Source organism: Pelophylax lessonae (genome assembly GCF_965119305.1).
Source record: "Pelophylax lessonae genome assembly, chromosome: 1".
NCBI lineage: Eukaryota > Metazoa > Chordata > Amphibia > Anura > Ranidae > Pelophylax > Pelophylax lessonae.
The window spans coordinates 680,548,951-680,576,849 of record NC_138768.1 but is presented as its reverse complement, the minus strand read 5'-3'; the positions used below and the strand labels follow the sequence as shown (position 1 = coordinate 680,576,849).

Genomic DNA, 27,899 nt, shown 5'->3' with positions numbered 1-27,899 from the left:
ACTAATAAAAAGCACAAATGGACAGTCTGTAAACAACTTGACCTATAGTATAAAATAGTGACACACAAATAATAAAGTCCATAGGCAGCCTGGAAAAAGTGACGGGACAACAACTCAGCCACTTGTGGGCTGAAAAGTGATTCCATAAACCATGCAGAAGTGTATGGTGAAGTTCAGCCCATCCACCACAGACAAACACTGCCTTTCACCTCACTTACTCGACCAAAAAAGGTCACATAGCACAATCACAGGATCTCTGTGGTAAACTCAAATGTGGAAGTCCCAGCTTGACTAGAGGAATCTTTTTGAGGCTCCGTATCTGTGGAAATAAGATGCAATCTAGTGCTCTCTGTATTCTCATAAAATGTAATCACAATTATAAAAAGGTAGTTACAAAAAAGGCACTCAATCAGTGCATTAAAACAGCATGAGAATTCAAACCAATGTGATGGCCGCGGGTGACGTCATGCGTTACTCCTCCCCCCTTACGCGTTACGTTCCTATATATCCTATTTGAATTGTCACTTCATAAATCTATTGATTAATGAGAGGGTTTGGGTAGCAGAGAATTGCAGTCACAGATGATGGTTTTTATTCCATGATCTGTTTAATGGATATTTTTATTATGTTGGATAAAATAAAAGATTTAACATTTTAATATAAATGGTCATATATCTGTTTCCTGGGGTTATCTGCGGCACCTAAAAAAGTCCCTTATTTCTGTTTCCACTTTTGGTGTATTTGCCTTATTTTTAGAACTAGGGTCACAGGAACTAGGAATGGGCTGAACATTCGAGTCGAACGTAAGTTCAACTTGAACATTGGGTGTTCGTGTGTTCGCTGAACACGCAAACAAATGTGGTGCTCGGAGGGAAGTTTGCCCGCCGATGAGCACCCCATATTGCACTGCGCGATTGCAGTGCATTAAGTGCTTATGCTTGACCAAAGCATGCACCTGACCTGTATGCTTCGGCCAATCACAGCACAATGTCCTGTCAAAGCCATGATTGGCCAAAGGCAGGGTGCCTTTAGCCATTTATGGCTTAGGGGCTAAGTCCACACCCTACACTATATAAGGCTGCTTATGTGGCAGCTGTGTGTAGTGTGTTAGTGGAGATTAGGAGTGAAGATTAGGCAGGTAGTTAGTGGATTGTGCTGTCATATTAAATGCAGTCAGTGCAGTGTAGTGTAGGGCTGATTCTTGTGTAACAGTGTACTGCCGTCAGTTTAGTGTAGTACTATGCTGATTCTTGTGTGTAGGGCAGTCAGTGTAGTGTAGTGCTGTGCTGATTTATCTTGTCTAACACAGGGCTGATTTTTGTATAACACAGTGTAGTGCAGTCAGTGTAGTGCTGTGCTGTGATTCTTGTGTAGTGGGGCCACTGAAGTATTGGTGTATACTGATCCCATTTTTTTTTCATTGATATTTTTTTTCTTTTCAATTTTTTTTGCAGCATTAGGTTCTGTTGCTGCAATATTAATACTCCCCCTTCTGTGTTGCAGGTGCCATTCCTTCTGCTTCAGCAGTGGGGTTTTTTTGTGGTACAGCAGCATTCATTTTATTAAAGGGCATAATTGATATCCCCCCTTTTGTGAAGTAGGCGTTATTTCTTCTGCGTCAGCAGTGGGTTTTTTTTTTGTGGCGCATCAGCACTAATTTTACTTAGGGCATAATTGCTGTTCCCCCTTTTGTGTCGCAGGTGCTATTCCTTCTGCATCAGCAGTGGGGTTTTTTTTGTGGCGCAGCAGCACTCTTTTTTTTTTTAGAGCATAATTGCTGTTCCCCCTTTTGTGTCGCAGGTGCTATTCCTTCTGTGTCAGCAGTAGGTTTTTCTTGTGGCGCAGCAGCACTAATTTTATTTAGGGCATAATTGCTGTCCCCCTTTTGTGTCGCAGGTGCTATTCCTTCTACGGCAGCAGTGTTTTTTTTTTTTTTTTTTTTTTAGTGCAGCAACGCTAATTTTATTTAAGGCATAATTGCTGTCATCCCTTTTGTGTCACAGGTGCTATTCCTTCTGTGTCAGAAGGGGTTTTTGTTTTTTATGCTTTATTTAATTTTTCTTTTTTTTTTAAAAAAAAATTCAATAAAATGGTTTATAGTGCACCAAGTACAAAATGATTGCACCCAAGCACCATAGTCCCTTCCCACACTCTATAATAAAAGGTTATAAAAATACCCCCCAAAAAATAAAAAAAACAATAATAAAACAGTTTATAGTGCACCAAGCACAAATGTAATGCACCCAAGCATCATATTTCCATTCCAAATTCTATATTAAAAAGTTATAAAAACCCATCCAAAAATCCCGATCATGTCAAAAAGGCCAACAAAGAGAGGCAGATGCTAACAGTCCACTAAAATAGGGCAAGCAGCCCCTGTATCCACAGTGAAAAGTGGAGGTCACAGACATGGTGCATCCTCTGCAGGCGGGGCACACTTGTCCTTTTTTTCCGGTGCTGGCTGTGTTATTGAGGCACAACATGCAGAAGGGTTGGTGGAGTGGACAACTAAACCGTCCTCATCCTCTGTCACCCAGGCTCATACTAGTTTGCCTTCCACCGTAGCTACCAATGGACCTATTCCACAGGCTCCTTGTCCACAGCTACTCCTTACTCCTCAACATCATGCAGGGAGGAGTCACCTGAATTATTCGATAATAGTGTCAGTTACATGATACTGAAGGATGCGCAGCAATTTGAATGCTCAGATGTTGGTTCCCAGGTTGAGGAAGGAAAAACCGTGAGCCTAGAGAGAGGGGGTGACAATGACGGTCAAGAAACCAGCAGCCATGTTACAAAAGCTGCAGCATACTGCCAAGTTTGCTCCAGTGACGAGGAGGGAGGAGATGATGAGGTCACTGACCGTACTTGGGTGCCTGAGAGAAAAGAGAAGGAAAGTGAGGAGGAGGAGGCGGCACAACTCCAACAAGGCAGGATGTCCTCCAGGGACCAGCTTAAGGGCAGCCACCGTATTGCATCACACCACAGAGCTCCATAGGTGCAGGGAGCTGCTATCTCCCCGCCAACTTCCAAAAGTTGATTGGTGTGGCATTTTTCAATACATGTGCAGCAGACCACAGTGTAGCTGTTTGCAATCTCTGTCTGAAGCGGATCAAGCGTGGCCAGAACACCAGCTGCTTGGGCGCCACATGCTTGACAAGACATATGACAACCTGCCATGCAGTCCTTGGCAAGAGCACTTGAAAGACCCACATCATAATAAAATACAGACTTCTCTTTGCTCCTCATCTGAGATCTCTACCTCTACTATACCTCAATTCCTCTCAAAAACCTGCACTGAGAGGGATGATGATATAGCAATGGGTACCACAGGTACTTTCACCCAATCTGCTAGCAGTACACCACCTGTTGATTTGTCAGCAGGCAAATTTTCCCTACCCCAGTTTTTAAACTGTAAAAAAAAAATTGTCCCAGCCATCCACATGCTCAGCGTCTAAATGCTAGCTTGGCAAAATTGCTAGCACTACAACTGCTGCCATTTCATCTGGTAGACTCTGCTCCCTTTCGTGAAATTACGGAATGTGCTGTAACCCAGTGGAAGGTTCCAAAAATAAATTTATTTTCACGTAAGGCCATTCCAGCTCTGTACCATCATGTGGAAGGCAATGTTGGGGCCTCGTTGGACAGAGCAGTCAGCAGGAAGGTTCACATTACTGCTGACTCATAGTCCAGCAGGCATGGTCAGGGACGTTACATTTCCTTCACGACGCACTGGGTAACTCTGCTGGCAGCTGGGAAGGATGCAGGACAGGGGTCAGTGCTGGATCTTGTTGCGCCACCATGCCTCCAAAACATCGGTGATGATTCTGCCACATCTGTCTCCTCCTCATCTTCTTCTTCCTCTATAGCCTCCTCTGCTGAATTTTCCTCTGAACTAGCAGTGCTCCCTAAGCGGTCATGCTAAAATATGTCATGCAGTGCTTCAGTTGGTCTGTCTAGCGGACAGGAGTCATACCGGGCCAGAGATTTTGTCAGCTCTGCAGGGGCAGGCTCAGAGGAATAGTTATATGTGACAATAGCACACACCTTCTCTCCGCCCTCTGACAAGGATACTTGACACATGTTCCATGCTTGACACATGTCCTGAATTTGGTGGTGCAGCATTTTTTGAACAGATAACTGGGCTTGCAGGATCTTCTGAGGCAGGCCAGAAAAGTCTGTGGCCATTTCTGGCGGTTCTACAATGCCAGTGCTCGGCTGGCTGACCTTCAACAGGGCTTCAACCTGCCCCTCAACCGCCTTATTTGTGACATGCCCACAGGTTGGAACTCACTAATTTTTAACAGCAGGGTCCTTTTCTGCGCCCAGCAAGAGTAACTGTGAGCGTTTACAGTGTTCAGGCACCACCAACACCCAAGGCCCAATTTTTCTGCACCTGTATGATGAGTACATGTAGTTTCAATGTTTGTTTCTAATTTTTAACAGCAGGGCCCATTCCTGCACCCAGCAAGAGTAACTGTGAGGGCTTACAGTGTTCAGGCACCACCAACACCCAAGGCCCATTCTTTCTGCACCTGTATGACGAGTACATGTAATTTTAAATTTTTGTTTCTAATTTCTAATAGCAGGGCCTGTTCCTGCTCCCAGCAAGAGTAACTGTGGGGGCTTACAGTGTTCAGGTACCACCAACACCCAAGGCCCAATCTTTCTGCACCTGTATGACGAGTACATGTAATTTAAATTTTGTTTCTAATTTTTAACAGCAGGGCCCATTCCTGCACCCAGCAAGAGTAACTGTGAGGGGTTACAGTGTTTAGGCACCACCAACACCCAAGGCCCAATTTTTCTACACCTGTATGACGAGTACATGTAATTTAAATTTTTGTTTCTAATTTTTAACAGCAGGGCCCATTCCTGCACCCAGCAAGAGTACTTGTGAGGGGTTACAGTGTTGAGGCACCACTAGGGATGGGTGAACGGTTTGGGCCGAGCATAAGTTTGGCCTAAACATCGCCCATTTAGGTACTTGCCTTACACCTGAACTTAATTGGAACTTAGCGGAATGTTCATAGCAGTGGAAGCTCACACAGGAAGCAACAGGATAAGAACATAGGCAGGTCACCCTGGCAGATGACGCAGGCTCACCTGAGGTGCGGAATCTAAGTACTAACTGGTGTTCACCAGAGCTCCTGATGATGGAGATGGGCTTTGCTGCATGTTAGCACCAGGTCGCGGTCCTCAGGATCGCCCCACCAGCAGGTGAGCAAGCCAAGGTCCATTAGCAGATATAGGTAGGGATCAAGCAGAAACATAGTCAAGGAACAAGCCAAAGGTCAGTAACGAATAGTTGCAGGTAGGGATCAAGCAGAAGCGTAGTGGAGGAGCAAGTCAAATGTCGGTAACGAATGGTAGCGAAGATACGGATTGCAGCAGGAGAGACAAGTGAGATATTGGCTGGTAAAGGCACAATAGTCTGGCAACCAGGAAGTGCAGAGACATGGCTTACATCAGTAAATTCAAATGGTATGGATTTTGGGGGGAGCCTACGCCGTTTATTTTTGTTTTTCTTTTTTTAAATTTTGGCATGGGGTTCCCTTCAAAATCCATGCCAAACCCCGAAGGGCCTGGTATGAACTGGGAGGGGGGGGGGGGGGTCTATGATATTTTTTTCATTTTTTTTTTCATCTGTATTGCCGGGAGCCGACAATACATTACAGCCGCGAGCAAATTTTAAATTACATTTTTTCCTGTCAGTCAGTATGTCAGTATTGCTGCAACAGGCTACATACATCGTACAGATGCGCCACCTTACAGGCACATTAAGGGGACCCCCCCAGGCACGAAATTTAAAATAATTTTTCATTTTTATTGTTTCATTTTAAGCATCAATAAAATCACTGCTCCTTTAAAAACTATTGTTTTAAAAATATTTTTTTGCATTCATACATGTCCCCCAGGGCAGTACCCAGGTGCCTTTACACATTTTATGGCAGTAAATTGCTTATAATGCCTTTAAAATGAGGACTTTTGATTTTTCATGTTCGTGTCCCATAGACTTTAATAGAGTTTGTATGTTCATTAGAACTTTTTCCCTGTTCGAGATGTTCTGGTGTGAACCGAACTACCAGGAACCAGACAAATAGTTCTGCTTTTATTTTGGAAATACTGACCTTCAAATAATTTACTAAGAGATAATTCTGTGTAAACTGTGTTAAAAATGCAAAAGGTGATTATATGACATTTTTTTTCTGCCATTACTGGTAATAGCTATTTATTAATATTTACTATTACCACATTTAAAGGAAAAAATGAAAGCCTAGTACACACAGCCGAATGTTCATTTGAAACCGGGCCGACATTTGGCCTGTGTGTACAGAAGCCGGTCCGATAGGAACCCCGGACGTTTGGCCTCCTTCTGTTGAAGGGTCATAACTGAAAAAGGTCTGCTGACCGTCTCCCGATCAGGGCTCTCAGACAATGGTTGGAAGCACTGACTAGAGTGTTCTTGCAGCAGGGCCGTCCCCCCTGTCACAACACAATCGCTGTACTAATATCGGATTGTTAGTATTGCGACTTTGACCTGAGCTGTTAACTCAGCGGGTTGATTGAAAAAAAAAAACTAGTAATGTGTACTAGGCTTTAAGAGTCATTGTTGTATGTTGTATGATTTTGTGTATGTTGACTGGCCTTCAAATGGTAAGCATCACCCGAGTTCACCAACAAATTAGGCAGTAAAACTCCTTTGAATGTAAGGAGGTAGGGCCCACAACATCTCATCTGATTATAAATAACACATGGTGTATACACTAATATCTCAGTGTACAGGTAACCAAATAGCAAGAGCCTCGTATAATAAATGCTTCATGGAAGAATCTTTTTTGGTACATTGACAGTTGAGAAGAAAAATATTTCTGAGCTGTGCTGAAGCTGTGCTGAAGCAAGTAGCCCATTAATGCTTGCCACCTTTACTGCCCCTGTTGTTGCACATCTTTACCAACCCAGATTTAGGTTATATGTGATAATCTTTACACTGAACATTTCAGCATAGTGCCCATTTAGGCTCTGTTTACATCTAGGCGTTGCTATTTTTAGAAGGTGCATTTTTTGGGCATTTTTAGGGCGTTTTTCTGACATTTTTTCTTGCATTTTTGTAGTGTTTTTTTGCAGCATCTTTGCAGCATTTTTGTGTAGGTCTTTTGAGTTGACAAGTGACCAATGAAAAACAGAAAAATGCCTGTAATCTGCCAAAAGGCTGCTTTCACACTGAGGCACTTGAAAACTTTGGGCGCGTTTGAGGTGCTTTTCAGGTGCCTTTGAGGTGTCAGCGGTGCACTTTTTTTGAAGGTCACGTGACTCAAAATAACTATTTTGAGGTGCTTTTGAAGTGCTTTTTGTGTGCTTTTCAATGCATTTCGATGAAGAGGGGGTGCTTTTGAGACGCATTTTTTAATCCTCCAACCTTGCTCCAAAGATGCTGCTTGCAGGAGTTTTTTCACTGCCCCACCAGCGCAGCACCCCAGTGTGAAAGCATTAATTGATTTTAATGGAAATTGGTTTTGTGAGCTTTGCAGGCACTTTGTTTTAGCGCGAAAGTGCCTAAAAAGCGCCTCAGTGTAAAAGGGGTCAAAAATAAGCTCATATACTTTTTTGAGCGACGGACATTTTGTTTAAGGTGACAGAACACTCAGATGTGAACAAGGGCCGTTTAAATGAATGGGATTTGTCTTGTTGAGTGTTTCTAGAGCCGAGGCTTAGAGCAGAAAATCTTTTTCTGCCCCTGTTGTTGCACATCTTTACCAACCCAGATTTAAGTTATATGTGATAATCTTTACACTGAACATTTTGGCATAGTGCCCATTTAGGCTCTGTTTACATCTAGGCGTTGCTATTTTTACAGGTGTTTTTTAGGCATATTTAGGGCGTTTTTCGGAAGTTTTTTCTTGCATTTTTGAAGTGCTTTTTTGCAGCATCTTTGCAGCATTTTTGTGTAGGCCTTTTGAGTTGACAGTAAAATGCCTGTAATCTGCCAAAAGGCTGCTTTCACACTGAGGCACTTGAAAACTTTGGGCGCTTTTCAGGTGCTTTTCAGGTGTCAGTGGTGCACTTTTTTTGAAGGTCACGTGACTCAAAATAACTATTTTGAGGTGCTTTTGAAGTGCTTTTTGTGCGCTTTTCAATGCATTTCCTCCAACCTTGCTCCAAAGACGCTGCTTGCAGGAGTTTTTTCACTGCCTCACCAGCGCACCACCCCAGTGTGAAAGCATTAATTGATTTTTATTGAAATTGGTTTTGTGAGCTTTGCAGGCACTTTGTTTTAGCGCGAAAGTGCCTAAAAAGCGTCTCAGTGTAAAAGGGGTCAAAAATAAGCTCATATACTTTTTGAGCGATGGACATTTTATTTAAGGCGACAGAACACTCAGATGTGAACAGGGGCTGTTGAAATGAATGGGATTTGTCTTGTTGGGTGTTTTTAGAGCCGAGGCTTAGAGCAGAAAATCGCCCAAAAATGCCTAGATGTGAACGGAGCCTTAAAAACCATCCACCAAATAGTGTGTTTTTATATTTTTTCATTCCAATTCTAAGAACTTGAACTCTGATATATACTTACATGTCATTTAACCGCCTTAGCGGTATCCCCGAGCGTGACTCTGGGTAGGAATTTTCTGCTATTAGCGGTATCCCCGAGTCACGCTCGGGGTCAATGGGCAGAGCGTGCAGACAGCGCAGCGGAGCTTCTCTTACCTTATCCTGGCGATCCAGCGATGAGCTCTCATTGCTGTGACCGCCAGCCGAGATCTCCGCCGCTCGTCTGTCGGTAGGAGGACTTCCTAGTTCCGTTCCCTGCAGCAGCAATGCTGCATGGGAGCGGAACTAGGGAGGGAAATTCAAAAAAAAAAAACGTTGCACAAAACACATAACACATTTTATATTATATATATGCATATATATATATATGCATATATATATGCATTTGTATATATGTATATATATATATATATATATATATATATATATATATATCTATATACACACACACATATATATATATATATATATATATATATATATATATAATTATATTATTGATTCGATTATAATTCATCCACACCCGCTACCGAGCGAATCCCCACAATATATATATATATATATATATACACACATATATATATAATATATAACGCATGAATTATAATCTAATCAATAATATAATTTTATTATATATATTATATATTAAATAATAATAAAATAATAAAATAATATTATTGATTCGATTATAATTCACTTGTTTGTGTTTCAAATTTATCACATCTGGGATGTCTACTAGAGACTTGTTTTGGTCAGGTTTAAGTCAGTAATTACTAAGAATTGTAGGCCTATAATACAAAACGCCAAATTTCCATGAAAAGAATTGTACCGCTTTTGGAACAGAATTCCTGACAGAATCATACCGCCAGGGAGGTTAATTTGTATTTCAGCAAAAATGAAATTTCTTCCTAAGAAGTTATGCTTAAACATGTTCTGGCTTACCTTTATATTTTGAAGATAATGTGTCAGATCAGCATATTCTTTCTACAGTAAACCCGTGCTGATAAGTCTGTAGAAAGATGAAGTATTTTATCCTATACAAATCTTATTTTGACTTCAGAGAACCTTCCTGTGCACTTTGTCCTCACACAAGTAGTTGTGAAGCCTCAGCCTTTGTATTGAGTAACTTCTGTCAATAGTAACAGCATTCCTCACCCTCCTGCCACATTCCCCAGGTCTAGTGAGAAGCGAACGCGTGCAAGCATTAGGAAACCCATTCAGAACAAGGCGTCTATTTTATGGTTGTATTTAGTAGAAACTTGCAAGTGATATGAGTTAATAAATTACACATACACAGAAGCAAAAAGAGCGGTGATTTATTAACTAATGACTTATTGCTACCTAATTATAGCCTGGTAAATGTCATTACATGTAAACTTATGGTCCTAAATTCTTTGTGCATGTTGTAGTTAGAGAAGTATTCTCTTCCAGGGTCTGGTATGCTTCTTTAGCAGATCATTATACAGTTGTTGTAAAAAGCAGTTTTCAAACACTGTGAAAATGATGCCAACATCATAACCTTTTGGTTCAACACATCAAGTAACTGTTCTTTGTTTGGCTTAACATCACAATCTTTGTTTACAGGTGTTTTGTCCACATTACTTATTCAAAAAATTAGCTTTAATATTATAAGTTCATATGATACTGTATATGCAAACATCAATATACTGTATTTGTACAGGGGTCTCCAAACTTTTCAGTATGAGGGCCAATTTCTATATTTTACAAATATTCTCTGGCCAAAAAAATCTGTTTTATAGATTAATATGATATGATTTAGAACAGCAGAAAAAAAAAAAACTACAGTAAAACAAAACAAAGAAACTACAAATAAACTTAAGCCCATTAGAGTCTCCCCTTGCATTAGAATTCCAATCATATTTACATCAGGGTATCCATCAGGGTCCCTTCTTACATCAGAGGACCGGATAAAATATTGAAGCTGGCTGGATATGGCCCACAGGCTATAGTTTGGAAACCCCTGCATTGGCACATCTCAAACTTTGCTCAGCCATGTAACACTTTCAAGACCTTTGCCACATTTATATATCAACCCTAAAATTAAATAAACATTTTCAATCCTGCAAAAAAAGGGAGGTCATTCTTCGCTATCTTGCTGCCAGAACACCTCTTTGTTCATTAGAAATCCTCCTTTGAATTTGTCAGGAAAGCTGACACTTCCTGGGGTATCATTCATCTGGATTCTGGTGGCACAGACAATGGGAAAGTTAAGTATTCCCTCTCCTATTTTGTAGGTACAGTATGACAGTTTTGGAAAAAAAAACATTATGACAGGGTCACTTTAATTTTTCTCACAAGGTATGATGAGGTGTTTATGGGTTAACTATAAAACCAACAAGTGATGCAATAGCTCCAGTATTTTCTTTATAGAATTCTTGTATAGCAAGTATGTATAGTAATATAACTTGACGCTAAACTCTGGTTTAAAAAACAAAAATTTTTTCAAATAGGTAGCTTAACTAATTACCTTCTATTGCTTTTCTTCAAATCACCAGATTCCTTTCTTTTTGCTGCTGTGATCTGACATTTTTTAGTTAGAGGGTAGGTATTATTTTTTTATAGATGGTCCCACTGCATGTACAACAATAGCAACCCTCTCTTGCTTACTTTTGAGATAGATTAGGGACTATGGATAATGGGATTTGTAGTGCATGGAGCAGTACACATGACCACAGCTAACATGCACTGCTCGTTCCAAACAAATGGAAAGGTTTGTGAGCTCAGGAGGAAGTTACATGGAGGCAAAAACAATTTAATGACAATTTAGCAGTGGATGTGTATGAATTATTTTTGGAGAATAAGGATATTTCTTAGTGTCACTTTAAGACCCTTTGGGTTTGGTATAGATTTTAAGGGGAACTCCACACCAAAATAAAAAAATAAAAAATAAGAAAATGGCGTGGGGTCCCCCCAAAATCCATACCAGGCCCTTCAGGTCTGGTACAGATTTTAAGGGGAACTCCACGCCAAAATAAAAAAAAAACAGCGTGCCCCCCCCAAATCCATACCAGACCCTTATCCGAGCATGCAGCCTGGCAGTCCAGGATGGGGGGGTATGAACGAGTGTACCCCCTCCTGAACTATACGAGGCCACTTGCCCTCAACATGGGGTGGGGGCTTTGGGGTGCCCCCCAAAGCACCTTGTCCCCATGTTGATGGGGAGAAGGGCCTCTTCCCAACAACCCTTGGCTGTGGTTGTGGGGGTCTGCGGGTGGACTTTAACAAGGGTCCCGCCCCCATCCTATTGAATGGGTATTGGGTACATCGTACCCCTACCCATTCACCAAAAAAACGTAAAAAACGTTCTTCTGAGACGCTCTGCCATATGCCTTTCTTCAGCTTTGATAGCTGTTTTATAGGCAAGGGGCAAGGCCACCGGGTTACGTCACCCATTGGCACCGCCCCTTCTGACGTCACTCTTTGAAATTTATTCTAGTTTTAGAGTCAGCGGGTGTCATGATTGAAGATAGATTTACATTGAGGGACACTCTTTTTTTTTCTTTTTAATAAAGAACTTGTCAAAAACTGTCTTATGTGGTTTTTCCCTTTTTACACTTTTTTGGTGAATGGGTAAGGGTACGATGTACCCGATACCCATTCACATGGAGGGGGGGCGGGATCTTCCAGATTCCGATAAGCCCCTCACCCACAGACCCCCACAACCACAGCCCAGGGTTGTCAGGAAAAGGCCCTTGTCCCCATCCACATAGGGACAAGGTGCTTTGGGGGGCACCCCAAAGCACCCTCCCCATGTTGAGGGCAAGTGGTCTGGTATAGTTCAGGAGGGGGGGCACTCGCTTGTCCCCCCATATCAAGACCTGCCAGGCTGCATGCTTGGATAAGGGTCTGGTATGGATATTGGGGGGGGGGGCCCAGACCATTTTTTTTTCTTTTTTTTTAATCTATATTGCGGGGAGCCGAATATATATTACACAAGCAAGTTTAAATGACATTTTTTCTTTTAGAAATGCCAGTATTGCTGCAGCAAGATCCATACATTGTACAAATGAGCCACTTTACAGGCACATTAAGGGGACCCCCCAGGCATGATATTTAAATTCATTTTTCATTTTTTTTTGTTTCACTTTAAGCATTATTAAAATCACTGCTCCTGTAAAAACGATTGTTTTAAAAACATTTTTTGCATTGATACATGTCCCCCAGGGCGGTACCCAAGTCCCCATGCACTTTTTATAGCAATAACTTTCATATAAAATGAGGGCTTTTGATTTTTCCTGTTCATGTATCATAGACTTTATTGAGTTTGCATGTTCGCTAGAACTTTTTCCCTGTTCGAGATGTTCTGGTGCGAACCGAACAGGGGGGTATTCGGCCCATCACTAGTGTTGAGTAGTCGGCTCTGGCCAGCGAACGAGAGGAGTTCATGTCAGAGAGAGCACCCACACAAAGAATATAACCAGATCTGTGGATTTACCAAACACTGTACAGACTGAACAACAGGTCACTCAATTATTTGTCATACCAGGTTCCATAACAGTGACAGATGGCATTGGGCACCCCTCCCACAATGGCCCCTAATAAAAGATTCAATCCTAATTACCGTGTTTCCCCAAAAATAAGTAAGTCAGAAAATAAGACCTACTGTGATTTTCAGGGAGGGCTGAAATATAGGCCCTACTCCGAAAATAAGCCCTAGGTTAAAGTAGTTGTAAAATCCTAGAATCCACTCTATTACTGTTTTATATAATGTCCAATGTGTGTGTTTCTGTAATATAATTGTGCCAAATACCTTTTGTACTGCACCGGCGCTCAGCTGACCTCCGATTGTTCTCCTCCTCTTCACCCAGCTGTCAGCGGGGCTCCCTCTCCAGTGCTCGGAGCAGGGAAGAGAGCTCTGGTGGGTAAAGGAAGCACAGAGAGGAGCTGTAATGAAGGTATTTGGCACAATTATTTTACAGAAACACACACATTGGACATGATATACTGTTATACTATAATAGACTGGATTCTAGGATTTTACAACCAGTTTTACTCGGTTCACACTTTGGATTCCTGACAGGCAGGGAGGGAGGGAGAGGGGGAGAGAAGACAGCACATTACATGATAAGACCTATCCCGAAAATAAGCCCTACTGTGTCTTTGGGTGCCAAAATTAATATAAGACCCGGTCTTATTTTCGGGGAAACGCTGTACAAGCTTTATTCTACATTGTGTTCACAGTATTCTGCATAGCGAGTGCTCCTGTGAAGAGTTTTGTAACAAAAGCTGAGCTCCTGGGTGTAGTGCTTGACCACAGGTGTCACTGATAACTGGCAGTCCCAGTGCCATGGTCTGCCATAGCCTCTGTCACTGATTACAGGCCTAGAGCATAGTGGGCCAGCCTGCAGGCTGCTTGTTGGTCACCAGGACAATAGAGACATGATTAGTTTATAGAGCTGTGCTTCTCTCTCTTAGTATGAGTGCTTCAAAGCAGGGTAGAAGGTTGGCATTAAGTTATATTCATTCAACCTTTTTTTGGAGGGATTTGAGAGGGGATCTTCCAATGGAGATACGTGATCCAGAGACAACCTTCTAATAGTGGATTTCATCTCACTTTGGATATATTTACTCTCATTTCCTGTTGTGTCACTGGGGAAGTGAAGGCACATAGAGCCAAAACACCTGAAGTTAAAGGCTCCATGCACAGTAGCTTTTTTCGTAAGCTGAAAAAAATGCTGGATGAAAAATGCTGATAATATAATTTGTGTACCAGTTTCTAGTAGCATTTTAGCAGCTTTTAAAATCATTTAGGGGCATTAGCAAGAACGCTAATAAGAGGCTAATGCTCCTAAATGCTCCTAAAAGCTTCTAAAAACGACCGAAATGCTACTAAAAGCTAGCACAAAAAATGCAATTATCAGCATTTTTCATCCAGTGTTTTTTTTCTAGCTTTTTTTGAGCTTAAAAAAATGCTAATATGCATGGAGCCACTATATAAAAATTACGTTAATTTTCTTTCCTGTAGACTGAGACTACTTACCAAATTAATACATTTCTCTGGTGTTATTGTGTCCTGGGAGTGGTTGCATCATGCTTGAATGAACACCTACCCTCCAGAGTCTATCTTGAAATGTATCCCACATTGCCCAATATTGGCAAGCAATGCAGTTGATTTTTTATAGACGTTGAGGGATAAACATTAAAGAGGAAGTAAACCCTCCTCTGTAACTTGTACCTATAGGTAAGCCTATGATAAGGCTTACCTATAGGTACTGTAAATGGCTCCTAAACATGTACAGTTTAGGAGATATTTACCTTACATGCAGCCAGTGACGTCACTGGCACAGCCCGTGCCTTGACCGTCGGCTCCCGCGCGCGTGGGCTGGAGTGACGTCACCGCGGCTCCGGCCAATCAGATGGCCGGATGCCACGATCCCGGAAGATGGGCAACTGGACATGTCGCTCGTCATACAGGTAAGCGGACGGCACAGCGGGGGCTCGTTCTAAGGTAAGTATTTCATAATGAGCTTGTATGCGGTGCATACTAGCTCATTATGTGTTTCTCTTTCAGGTTGCAAAAAGAAAAAAAAAATGTTTTGGGGTTTACAACCTCTTTAAGGAATAATGGGCCTTGTCATCAGAATGCACACATTTTATTTTTAATAGAAAGAGTACCCTCATTGTGCATGTAACAAAATGTACCTTGCATCAAGTCAAGAAAAATGAAGAGCGTAATACCATGGTGCAGATATTAGAACAAACTAGGGCAGAGATCCTATGTCTAGTTAAGAAAGAGATCTGCCATTGTATGGGCACATTTATAGTGTTAAATGGAGCAACTGCTGGCAAAGTATCCCGAAGGTTCTTCAAATAGATGGAACCTGGTTGTTGTTTGTTATAGGGCTTCAGACAGAGGATGAGGGAATGTTTGTGGTTGTTGTAGACTGCCTCATCATCTAGGAAATAGCCTTGTTCTCTCTGGCTTAAAACCCTATATTTAGCAGTAGTATCATACTTTTATGTTCTCCAAGCTAAACATAGCTGTGCCAGGGTGGAGCCCAGGATGAAGCAGGAAATGTGCATCAGTCACTTTCCCGACACACAGTTTAATGTGGGAACGTGCTTGTCTAAGTCTAAATCTGATTCATTCTCTCAAAACGAATTCATAGTGTCTCTGTGTTCAGCTGCATTTGCAGTATATGATGCTTTTACTGTGTTTTTGTAGCACATTGAAAGTTTTTTTAGTATTTAAAAAGGCTTAAATACCTAAAATAAAAGCTACTTTTAAAGAGTATTTCAACTTGTGTAGCCAAAGTTAAACTACACCTATTTTATATACGTTACATGTTCTCATTCACAAAGCTTAAAAATATTAAAAAATAGTAGCTTACCTGTTTATATGCTCTTTTCTGGAACTTCCAGCAGGAAAAAAACCTGTTTAGTAGGGTTGAGCGAACACCTAGATGTCCGTGTTCGACGGGTTCGGCCGAACTTTAAAAAAAAGTCCGGGTCCGTGTCCCGGACTTTTACCGAACTTTTCCCGGACACCGAACCCCATTGAAGTCAATGGGGACCCGAACTTTAAGGCACTAAAATGGCTCTAAAACACCAAAGGAAAGGGCTAGAGTGCTGCAAATGGCAGCAAAACGTAATTAAGAGCATGGCAAGTGCTCTGCAAACAAATGTGGATAGGGAAATAACTTAAAACAACAAAAAAAAACAGAAAAATAAAACAATGTTCTTCTTCATCTCTGAAGGACGAGGCCCATATGGAGTAGGAGGGAGGTTAAGGTGGTGGTGGATGTGGCGGTGACATAGGCGTGCGCACAGGGTGTGCTGGGTGTGCCTGGGCACACCCTAATCACCTAGGGCACATAGCATTGCCAGTGAGGAGATGGGAAAGATCTCCCTGGGACCTGCTCTGCTCTATTTCTCCTTGCCTACAGGTACATGGCCCCGATACATTACTCTCCCTGCTGGCAAACACATGCATGTGTATTTCAACTTTGGGGTGCACACCTTAATGCAATAGGCTGCGCACACCTATGGGCGGTGTAGGTGGAAGCGGCGGTGGAGGAGGACCAGGGCCGGATTAACAGCATCATGGGCTTGGTGCTGAGGATTTTGAAGGGCCTTAGGGCCGTGCCTTGCCATGCACCCAGAGGAGGAAGGGTGCAGCCATGCATGCCTAATTCAACATGGGATGCTGTCTCTGAAGCCCATAAACACATCCATGCATCGCCAACTGTCCCTCCTTGTCCGGCCTTCACGCTGTGTGGGGAGGTTCTGAGGGTGCTGCCTGGGGAAGCGAGCATAGAAGCCAGACTTCTGTGTTTACAAGTGACAGAAGAGCGGTAACAGTGAATATGGCCAACCCGGGGCCTATATAAAAGGTAGGGGCCTGGAGCTGCAGCTCCAATAGCCCCTACATTAATCTGGCCCTGAGGAGGAGGACGAGGTAGCCAACACTGCTTCTTTTCACAAATTTTAAATGAGGGTACACCCCAAAAGAGTGAGAAAGAGCAAAAATGGAACAATGGGTGGGTAAGGTCGGTATCCATTGCTATTCTGCATAAGGTACGGAAAAGTCCCGTGGGATCCATGCCTGGTTCATTTTAATGAACGTGAGCTTGTCCACATTGTCTCTGGACAGGCGGCTGCGCTTGTCTGTTATAACGCCCCCAGCCGTGCTAAATACCCGTTCAGATAATACACTGGCTGCAGGGCACGCCAGCACCTCCAAGGCGTAAAGGGCAAGCTCAGGCCATGTGCCCAATTTGGAGACCCAGAAGTTGAAGGGGGCAGACCCGTCATTCACTACATGTAGGCGTGTGCACACATACTGCTCCACCATGTTGGTAAAATGCTGCCTCCTGCTAAGACGTTCCATCTGAGCTGCTGGTGCTGCTGTTTGTTGTGGCGTGCTGACAAAGCTTTTCCACATTTCGGCCATGCTAACCCTGCCTTCTGAGGTGCTGGCGGTGCCCTGGTTGCGTTGGCGACCTCCTCCTCCTCCTCCTCTGCCTTGTGCTTCCACTGTGGCCCCGCTGTCAGATGGGAATGCCAGCAGCATGGCGTCTACCAGCGTGCGCTTGTACTCGCGCATCTTGCGATCGCGCTCCAGTGAGTGAATTAAGGACGGTACGTTGTCCTTGTAACGGGGATCCAGCAGCGTGGCCACCCAGTAATCAGCACAAGTTAGAATGTGGGCAACTCGGCGGTCGTTGTGGAGACACTGCAGCATGTAATCGCTCATGTGTGCCAGGCTGCCCAGAGGCAACGAAAGGCTGTCCTCTGTGGGAGGTGTATGGTCCGTGTCCTCTGTATCCCCCCAGCCACGCACCAGTGATGGCCATGAGCTGGCCTGGGTGCCACCCTGCTGTGAACATGGTTCCATCTCCTCCTCCAGCTCCTCCTCCTCCTCATCCTCCTCATCCTCCAGAACTGTGCCCCTGCTGGACAATTGCGTCCCTGGCGTTTGCGTGTGCAGGAACCCACCCTCGGAGCCCCTTGCGAATGACTGCCCTGAAAGCCTTGGAAATGTTACCTCTTCATCCTCCTCCTCCTCCTCATCCTGTGCCACATCCTCTTCCATCATCGCCCGAATTGTTTTTTCAAGGAGGCATAGAAGTGGGATAGTTAAGCTGAGAACGGCGTCATTGCCACTGGCCATGTTGGTGGAGTACTCAAAACAGCGCAACAAGGCACACAGGTCTCGCATGGAGGCCCAGTTAAATTAAATAGCGGAATAGAAAATATGATCCAAAAAAAGTGTATGTATATCACACGTACACAACCACACTAGGCCCCAATTACTATTGTTTGTACCCCTAAAAGGCTAGATGAGGAGTAGGGGGAGTATGGAACAGGCAGCACCCTCAAACCTTCAGAAGTATGAGATGAACCCCAACAACTTGGAAAGGTGGATCTCTCTCACACGTACCGACACAGACTATCCCGCAATTCAATTGATCCTCAAAGGTTTTTATTGAATAGCGGAATAGGAAATATGATCAAAAAAAGTGTATGTATCTCGCACGTACACAACCACACTAGGCCCCAATTACTATTGTTTGTACCCCTAAAAGGCTAGATGAGGAGTAGGGGGGGTATGGAACAGGCAGCACCCTCAAACCTTCAGAAGTATGAGATGAACCCCAACAACTTGGAAAGGTGGATCTCTCTCACACGTACCGACACAGACTATCCCGCAATTCAATTGATCCTCAAAGGTTTTTATTGAATAGCGGAATAGGAAATATGATCAAAAAAAGTGTATGTATCTCGCACGTACACAACCACACTAGGCCCCAATTACTATTGTTTGTACCCCTAAAAGGCTAGATGAGGAGTAGGGGGGGTATGGAACAGGCAGCACCCTCAAACCTTCAGAAGTATGAGATGAACCCCAACAACTTGGAAAGGTGGATCTCTCTCACACGTACCAACACAGACTATCCCCCAATTTAACTGATCCCCAAAGGTTTTTGATTAAATAGCGGAATAGAAAATATGATCCCAAAAAAGTGTATGTATATCACACGTACACAACCACACTAGGCCCCAATTACTATTGTTTGTACCCCTAAAAGGCTAGGAGTAGGGGGAGTATGGAACAGGCAGCACCCTCAAACCTTCAGAAGTATGAGATGAACCTCAACAACTTGGAAAGGTGGATCTCTCTCACACGTACCAACACAGACTATCCCCCAATTTAACTGATCCCCAAAGGTTTTTGATTAAATAGCGGAATAGAAAATATGATCCCAAAAAAGTGTATGTATATCACACGTACACAACCACACTAGGCCCCAATTACTATTGTTTGTACCCCTAAAAGGCTAGGAGTAGGGGGAGTATGGAACAGGCAGCACCCTCAAACCTTCAGAAGTATGAGATGAACCCCAACAACTTGGAAAGGTGGATCTCTCTCACACGTACCAACACAGACTATCCCCCAATTTAACTGATCCCCAAAGGTTTTTGATTAAATAGCGGAATAGAAAATATGATCCCAAAAAAGTGTATGTATATCACACGTACACAACCACACTAGGCCCCAATTACTATTGTTTGTACCCCTAAAAGGCTAGGAGTAGGGGGAGTATGGAACAGGCAGCACCCTCAAACCTTCAGAAGTATGAGATGAACCCCAACAACTTGGAAAGGTGGATCTCTCTCACACGTACCAACACAGACTATCCCCCAATTTAACTGATCCCCAAAGGTTTTTGATTAAATAGCGGAATAGAAAATATGATCCCAAAAAAGTGTATGTATATCACACGTACACAACCACACTAGGCCCCAATTACTATTGTTTGTATCCCTAAAAGGCTAGGAGTAGGGGGAGTATGGAACAGGCAGCACCCTCAAACCTTCAGAAGTATGAGATGAACCTCAACAACTTGGAAAGGTGGATCTCTCTCACACGTACCAACACAGACTATCCCCCAATTTAACTGATCCCCAAAGGTTTTTGATTAAATAGCGGAATAGAAAATATGATCCCAAAAAAGTGTATGTATATCACACGTACACAACCACACTAGGCCCCAATTACTATTGTTTGTACCCCTAAAAGGCTAGGAGTAGGGGGAGTATGGAACAGGCAGCACCCTCAAACCTTCAGAAGTATGAGATGAACCCCAACAACTTGGAAAGGTGGATCTCTCTCACACGTACCAACACAGACTATCCCCCAATTTAACTGATCCCCAAAGGTTTTTGATTAAATAGCGGAATAGAAAATATGATCCCAAAAAAGTGTATGTATATCACACGTACACAACCACACTAGGCCCCAATTACTATTGTTTGTACCCCTAAAAGGCTAGATGAGGAGTAGGGGGAGTATGGAACAGGCAGCACCCTCAAACCTTCAGTATGAGATTGTGTTCACTGTACCCCACAAAGATTGAGTTCACTGCACCCCACAATGATTGTGTTCACTGCACCCCACAAAGATTGTGTTCACTGCACCTCACAAAGATTGTGTTCACTGTACCCCCCAAAGATTGTGTTCACTGCACCCCACAAAGATTCTGTTCACTGTACCCCACAAAGATTGTGTTCACTGCACCCCAAAAAGATTGTGTTCACTGCACCCCAAAAAGGATGTTGTTCACTGCACCCCAAAAAGGATGTTGTTCACTCCACCCCAAAAAGATTGTGTTCACTGCACCCCACAAAGATTGTGTTCACTGCACCCCAAAAAGATTGTGTTCACTGCACCCCAAAAATGATTTTGTTCACTGCACCCCAAAAAGGATTTTGTTCACTGCACCCCAAAAAGGATGTTGTTCACTCCACCCCAAAAAGATTGTGTTCACTGCACCCCAAAAAGATTGTGTTCACTGCACCCCACAAAGGATTTTGTTCACTGCACCCCAAAAAGATTGTGTTCACTGCACCCCAAAAAGGATGTTGTTCACTGCACCCCAAAAAGGATTTTGTTCACTGCACCCCAAAAAGATTGTGTTCACTGCACCCCACAAAGGATTTTGTTCACTGCACCCCACAAAGATTGTGTTCACTGCACACCAAAAAGGATTGTGTTCACTGCACCCCAAAAAGATTTTGTTCACTGCACCCCAAAAAGATTGTGTTCACTGCAGCCCAAAAAGATTGTGTTCACTGCAGCCCAAAAAGATTGTGTTCACTGCAGCCCAAAAAGATTGTGTTCACTGCAGCCCAAAAAGATTGTGTTCACTGCAGCCCAAAAAGATTGTGTTCACTGCAGCTCACACACAGAAAAATGGATGTGGATCACTGACACCTGCCTATCTCCAATCCCACACCACACAGCAATATCGATTGTAGTTTGTAGAACACAGTTTCCCTAAAATTCAGCAGACTCTGTCCCTAACAGGATTGAGAAGAGATCGTAGATCAGGATTGAGTGCAGACCCCACCCCCCACACAGCAATATTGATTGTAGTTTGTAGAAGACACTGACCCTATATAATTCAGCAGACTCTATCCCTAAAATGCCTACAACTCGCCCTGCCTAAACACTCCGACCTGTCCCTCAATTCTATCCGGACACAAATGGTTTTTTCCTGCCTATCTTTCCCTAATCAGCAGCCAGCACGTTGATGTGTGCTCTGTCCCTGAATCTAAGCAGCATAATGACGCCGCTGCGGCTGCCTCGAACTTATAAAGACTTGGTCACATGCTTCAGACGGCCAATCACAGCTACTGAGACATTTGCAGGCATGGCTGGGATGGCTTAAGGCACACCAGTTAAACGATTGTTGATTGGCTGTTGAAAGCCCGCCATGAAAAGAGCGCCAAAGCATGCAAAACCCGGAAATAAAACGACCGAACACGGATTTTTACCCGAACATACAGTAAAGTGTCCGTGTCCGTGTTCGGGTACAAAAAATCCAATTATTCGGTACGAACACGAATAATACAGTCCGTGTTCGCTCAACACTACTGTTTAGTTTTACTTGTTTTGGGGACATTGGGAAGCTGAGAGGCTAGGCTTCTACATTGTAAGTTCATGAGAACTGAACTCAGCTAGTTCCCATCCCAGCTTTTGGGATATATCATATTAGCTAGCTGGGAAGTACTTGCATTAAGCCATGAGACACCTTTTTTATAAAAATCTCAGAGAATTAAGACTTGTTTTTATTTTTTTAGGTATACTGTGTGAATGGGAACAAATAACAAAGTAGTTGCATTTGATTGATATACAGTACATTTAAGTATATTTTTCCTAATCTCTCAAACTCCAACTGCTTTGCAGGTTTACACTCGTTTTGACAAAAACTGCTGTGGCTTCAGACCTCGAAAAGAAGATAGCTGTGTCCAACAAGGCCTACACTTAAAATGTGATGACCCCCAGAACATCGACCTAACACACATCGTACAAAGGAAACATGACCCTCGGCACTTGGTCTTCATTAAAAATAAAGGATATTTTGACAGGAGTGAAGATAATTTGAATTTTAAGTTACTTGAAGGAATTAAAGAGTAAGCATCTCATACATAGATAATGAAAACTGTTCATTTATTATCCTTAATAATCTGCCAATTTTCTTCTCCCCTTAACCCTTTTTTCCCTGCAAGCCTTTACCTTCACTACTGATTTTATTTTGCAGTGAACACTCTCTCTTTTCTGCCAAGATAGAGCTGTCTCTCAGGGTGTGGTAGATATTCTGCTCTGCTAGTGTTGATTGACAGTCGCAATAAATAAACAGAAATGGTTAAACCCAGGTGCCTCCCCTGTCCTGTGATGAAGGTCCTCCTCAGTAAGCAGTTAGAGAAGCTGTGTAATGCTCAGTAATATATTATTAAAGAAAAAAAAAAAATATATATATATATATACAGTATCTCACAAAAGTGAGTACACTCCTCACGTTTTTGTAAACATTTTATTTTATCTTTTCATGTGACAACACTGAAGAAATTATGCTTTGCTACACTGTAAAGTAGTGAGTGTGCAGCTTGTATAACAGTGTTAATTTTTCTGTCCTCTCAAAATAACTCAACACACAGCCATTAATGTCTAAACCATTGGCAGCAAAAATGAGTACACCACTAATTGAAAATGTTCAAATTGGGCCCAAAGTGTCAATATTTTGTGTGGCCACCATTATTTTCCAGCACTACCTTAACCCTCATGGGCATGGAGTTCACCAGAGCTTCAACGGTTGCCACTGGAGTCCTCTTCCACTCCTGCATGATGACATCACGTAGCTGGTGGATGTTAGAGACCTTGCGCTCCTCCACCTTCCGTTTGAGGATGCCCCACAGATGCTCAATAAGGTTTATGTCTGGGGGACATGCTTGGCCAGTTCATCACCTTTACACTCAGCTTCTTTAGCAAGGCAGTGGTCATCTTGGAAGTGTGTTTGGGGTTGTTATCATGTTGGAATGCTGCCCTGTGGCCCAGTCTCTGAAGGGAGAGGATCATGCTTTGCTTTAATATGTCACAGAACATGTTGGCATTCATGGTTCCCTCAATGAACTGTATCTCCCAAGTGCTGACAGCACTCATGCATTCCCAGACCATGACACTCCCACCACCAAGCTTGACTGTAGGCAAGACACAATTGTCTTTGTACTCCTCACCTAGTTGCCACCATACACACTTAAACCATCTGAACCAATCACGTTTATCTTGGTCCCATCAGACCACAGGACATGGTTACAGTAATCCATGTCCTTAGTCTGCTTGTCTTTAGCAAACTGTTTGAGGGCTTTCTTGTGCATCATGCATCATCTTTAGAAAAGGCTTCCTTCTGGGACAACAGCTATGCAGACCAATTTGATGCAGAGTGCGGCGTATGGTCTGAGCACTGACCCCCCACCCCTGCAGCAATGCTGGCAGCACTCATACATCTATTTCCCAAAGACAACCTCTGGATATGATGCTGAGCATGTGCACTCAACTTCTTTGGTTGACCATGGCGAGGCCTGTTCTTAGTTGAACCGGTCCTGTTAAACCGCTTTATGGTCTTGGCCACGGTGCTGCAGCTCAGTTTCAGGGTCTTGGCAATCTTCTTATAGGCTAGGCCATCTTTATGTAGAGCAACAATTCCTTTTTTCAGATCCTCAGAGAGGATCTATATCTTACTGCTTCCCTGATCACAGATACTTAAAATGCCCACCACCACTTTCCACAGTGGAATCTGCCCGCAGAAATGTCTAATTTCCCTATTTCTATCAAGGATCTGTCAGGATTTTCTGTTGGATGAAATATTCTTCTCTTTCCTTCAGAATTCCCCAACAGTTGAATTTTAGTCAGAAGTTGTTCAATTCACATTGAAAATTTGAGAATTCCACCATTTTTTCCCCTACCATGATGCCTGGGCTTGGTTTTCATAGATTTCCACTAAAGGTTTTCTTACAGAAGGCGCTCTGTTTTTCCAGGATCCTGATGACAAAAAGTTGGAAGCAATATCTCAAATAATGTATTCTTTGGTGGCATTTGCCCTTCAACTCATGTTCCCCCAGCACTTATTTCCGAGACTTTGGCTGAGTGGTCAAAATGACTAAATGGCTGAGTGGTCTAAATGACTAAACAGTGATCTGGTGACAGCTAGTGATGACACTCAGCTTGTTACTTGTTTTGGTGGATAATTGGTGAGTTGATCTTTTGTACAATTAGCACTGGATGCTAACCATTTTATGTCTCCCAAAGGGTAACCTTTTGTTCTGTCCAGATTTGCATTGCATTCTGGCTTAAGTGCTGGTCAGGAGCAACAGTGTGAAAAGGTTTTGTTATGACTACCTTTCATGGAAGACTGTCTTTTATGGCCCTGCATTGGACAAAATCATTAAAAGTCGAAGGATTCATTTTCTCATCTACCCCTGCTACACCAGGTTTAGAATCAATAACACAGGTCAGTGCTTCTCCTCCTGCATTAAAACATACCATATTTTCCTCAAAGTCAGATTCCACTTTTCAGAACCACCAGGCTTCTTTCACTCCCTTTGACTCTGGAGATAGATCCATTACAGGTGTTGGGATGTCTGATGGTCTTCACAGATATTTGGGAAGTTTGCATAGTTGACACTTGGGTCCGGGAAGTTCTTACCACCGGTTAAAAAATAGAGTTTCAGCTCCTTTCTCCACCTTAATCTTTCTCTTTGTATTTTCCCATGACTCAGTCGGTTGAACTTTCTTTTAGCTGCTCAGAAATAGTTGAGTTATTGTTGAGTTATTGTTCTCATGATTTCCTCCAGATTTCAAGGTTTTTATCCAAGAAGGATGAGGATTTTGCTCTGTTTTGGATTTATAGACTCCAAATAATTTTATTTGTCCTTAAACTTTTTGGGTGGAATCTATTTGGTCAGTAATTGCCTCCCTCATTGTTGAGACTTCTTAGCATCCATGGTCATGGGAGAAATATATTAACACTTTCCCATCTTTTCAGGTCACCAGTTATTGCTAGCTTTGCTGTGGGCTTAATAAGCGTAGTGTGTTACCTTTGTTTTATTCAGGTCCAGTTCATGCCAGAGAGATTTTTCTCTATTGTCTGGATGCTGTAAGGGCTGTTGGGTTTAGCCTCTCTGCTACTACTGTTTTTTAGGCAGATTCATTTCCTGTTTGTTATCCGAGAAGGTCTTCCAAACGGTTCTATGGCTTCAAGGTCCCTAATTTATCTGTATCTGAGTGAGTTCCTCCTAGGCTTTTTTTCATTAGGCCTCTGTCACTCTGACCTGAAATGCTTGGGAAATCCCTACAAATAGTTTTGGCAAACCAGTCTTATTTTCTAACTAAATGATATACTTGAAATAGGTTTCTTAGTCACATCTCACTTTATGAACCTTACAGTGGGTCTAATTAAGACTGTTCAATCTATTTATATCGCAAATCGATGTTGAACAACACTGCAAGATCTGTCTGCTTGAATATACCCCCCATGAAGGATATGTCTATTTAGACACTTTAACAGCTAGATTGCAACTAATTGTGGCGATTGGTGGGATTAACACTAAGTTTCTCCACAGAGGGTAACTCTCCTATTACTGATCACATTTTTGTTTTGTTGAATGTTATGAGCCAGTTGGCTCCAATAGAGAACTTCAGTGTAGTGAGAGACTAGGTTAAGCCTCTCTGCCTGTCTGCTTTTTCCATGAGAGTCCGGATTATGGTACTTTTAATATGTAAGACAACATTGTCACTTTTTAGATATTGTGTGTTGGGTGGCGGTTTCACTAATGGAAATGTTTTTTGATACTTTTGTCCCAAATCAAAGTACCTTTTTGCTTATAGTCAAACTAATAGTATTGCCTGAAGTACCTACTCTCATTCTGGGACCTTTCTCGATTGTTTTTTTATGTATCTGGTACAGAAATCTATACCAATTTTGTGGCTAGTGGGCTATTTATTCAATTGGCTTGATGGCTTCACATGAGAGGGATTATCTAGTAATGGTCCCCGCTCTATAGTTAGTTCTTTGCTGGACATACAGTTTAATAAACAGAACAAAAGGGTGATGTTAAATTAGGAATTCCTCTTGCTAAAGCCTTAAACATCAGGGACATTTGCATATTACGAAGAAAGATATTACCATATGCATTATAATATATATATATATATATATATATATATATATATATATATATATATATATATATATATATATATATATGTATATATATATAATTGAAAAAAAAAACAATGTTTACATTGCCTCTAGCAACCAACACAAAATATTTAATAAAAACCTTAATATACTAAGCTTTTTTTTTTTACCATCTGCTCTAGGTTCCCTGAATCTGCAGTTTCTGTGTTAAAAAGTCAGAAACTCCGTGAAAGACTCCTTCAGTCGTTTTTTCTGGACAAAGTTTTCTGGGAAAGTCAGCGAGGACGTCAAGGGATTGAAAAACTTATTGATGTAATAGAAAGAAGGGCCAAAATCCTGCTGACTTACATCAATGCTCACGGAATTAAAGTCATACCAATGAATGATTAAATTGACCAATAACCTCAAAGAACTAAGCAAGTGAAAGTAGAATTGTTACGCCACATTTACTTGAAATAGTACAAAACTCTAAATTATGTGTAAAGCCAATTTATAATGGGAAGTATAGTCTTCTTATAGTACTGTAAGTGTGGAGTAATAGTGTATTGCACTATCATTATTGAATTTACAATCAACAATTGAATGTCCTTCATGTTTGGACTGCATAAAAGAATGTTGGTGAGATAAAGATTGATGTGTGTATTTATCCGCTGACATTGTTGTATGTTTCAGTTTGAATGAAGCATCATTATAGGACTAATTAGTATTCTATATTCTGCATTTTGGTGCTAAAATTATGAAATTGTGGTTTATGGAAAATTATGTTTTCCTTGAAATAATGGCTTTGAAATATATAACATAGATTCCAATTTCTTATTTTTATGTTTTTAAAAATATATAGTCATTTACAATGTACATTGCACCAGAGGCACTTAAAGTAGAATCATGGTCTCCCATTTGCTGCAGCACTTGTCTGTAAGTGCATCTGCATGTTCAGTTTTTACTTAGTTCCCTTGCAAAGTCTTAGGCTTGAATACTTGTTGATCCTGCCAGTAAATTCCACCTCATGTAGCTTCTTTTAATGGTGTGACAATACTGCTGCACTGTGTCTTCAGAGCAGCATTATTGCCTTCATGTAGAAGACCATGCCTGCTTGCACTACAGTGGGATAAAAATGCTGTAGAAAGTGTGGCTATTAGCATTATCACTGCTGTTTCACAAGCCTTTGACTTGGTAATCAGCAGCTGGTCACACCTAGCCCTGCCCACAGCTTTTTTGATTGGCAGCACTGCCTCTGTTGCTAAAACCCTCCATGAGATGCAGCGTCTGGGAGGGGGAGTATGTAAGATGAAGGAGGAAGATGGAAGCTTATTTAGGAGTGAACCATTTAAAATTGGGGGGGGGGGG

The 27,899-nt window shown here is 42.2% G+C and overlaps 1 protein-coding gene across 1 annotated transcript in view; it reads left to right on the top strand.

Moving 5' to 3' along the window:
* Positions 1 to 27,653, top strand: part of GASK1B (golgi associated kinase 1B) — a 74,874-nt gene extending 47,221 nt beyond the window's left edge. The window contains exons 3-4 of the mRNA XM_082243337.1: positions 22,262 to 22,488; positions 26,735 to 27,653. Coding sequence (XP_082099463.1) covers positions 22,262 to 22,488; positions 26,735 to 26,942 — 435 coding nt within the window. The 3' untranslated portion in view covers positions 26,943 to 27,653. The remainder of the gene's footprint in view (positions 1 to 22,261; positions 22,489 to 26,734) is intronic.
* The last annotated feature ends 246 nt before the right edge of the window (positions 27,654 to 27,899 follow it).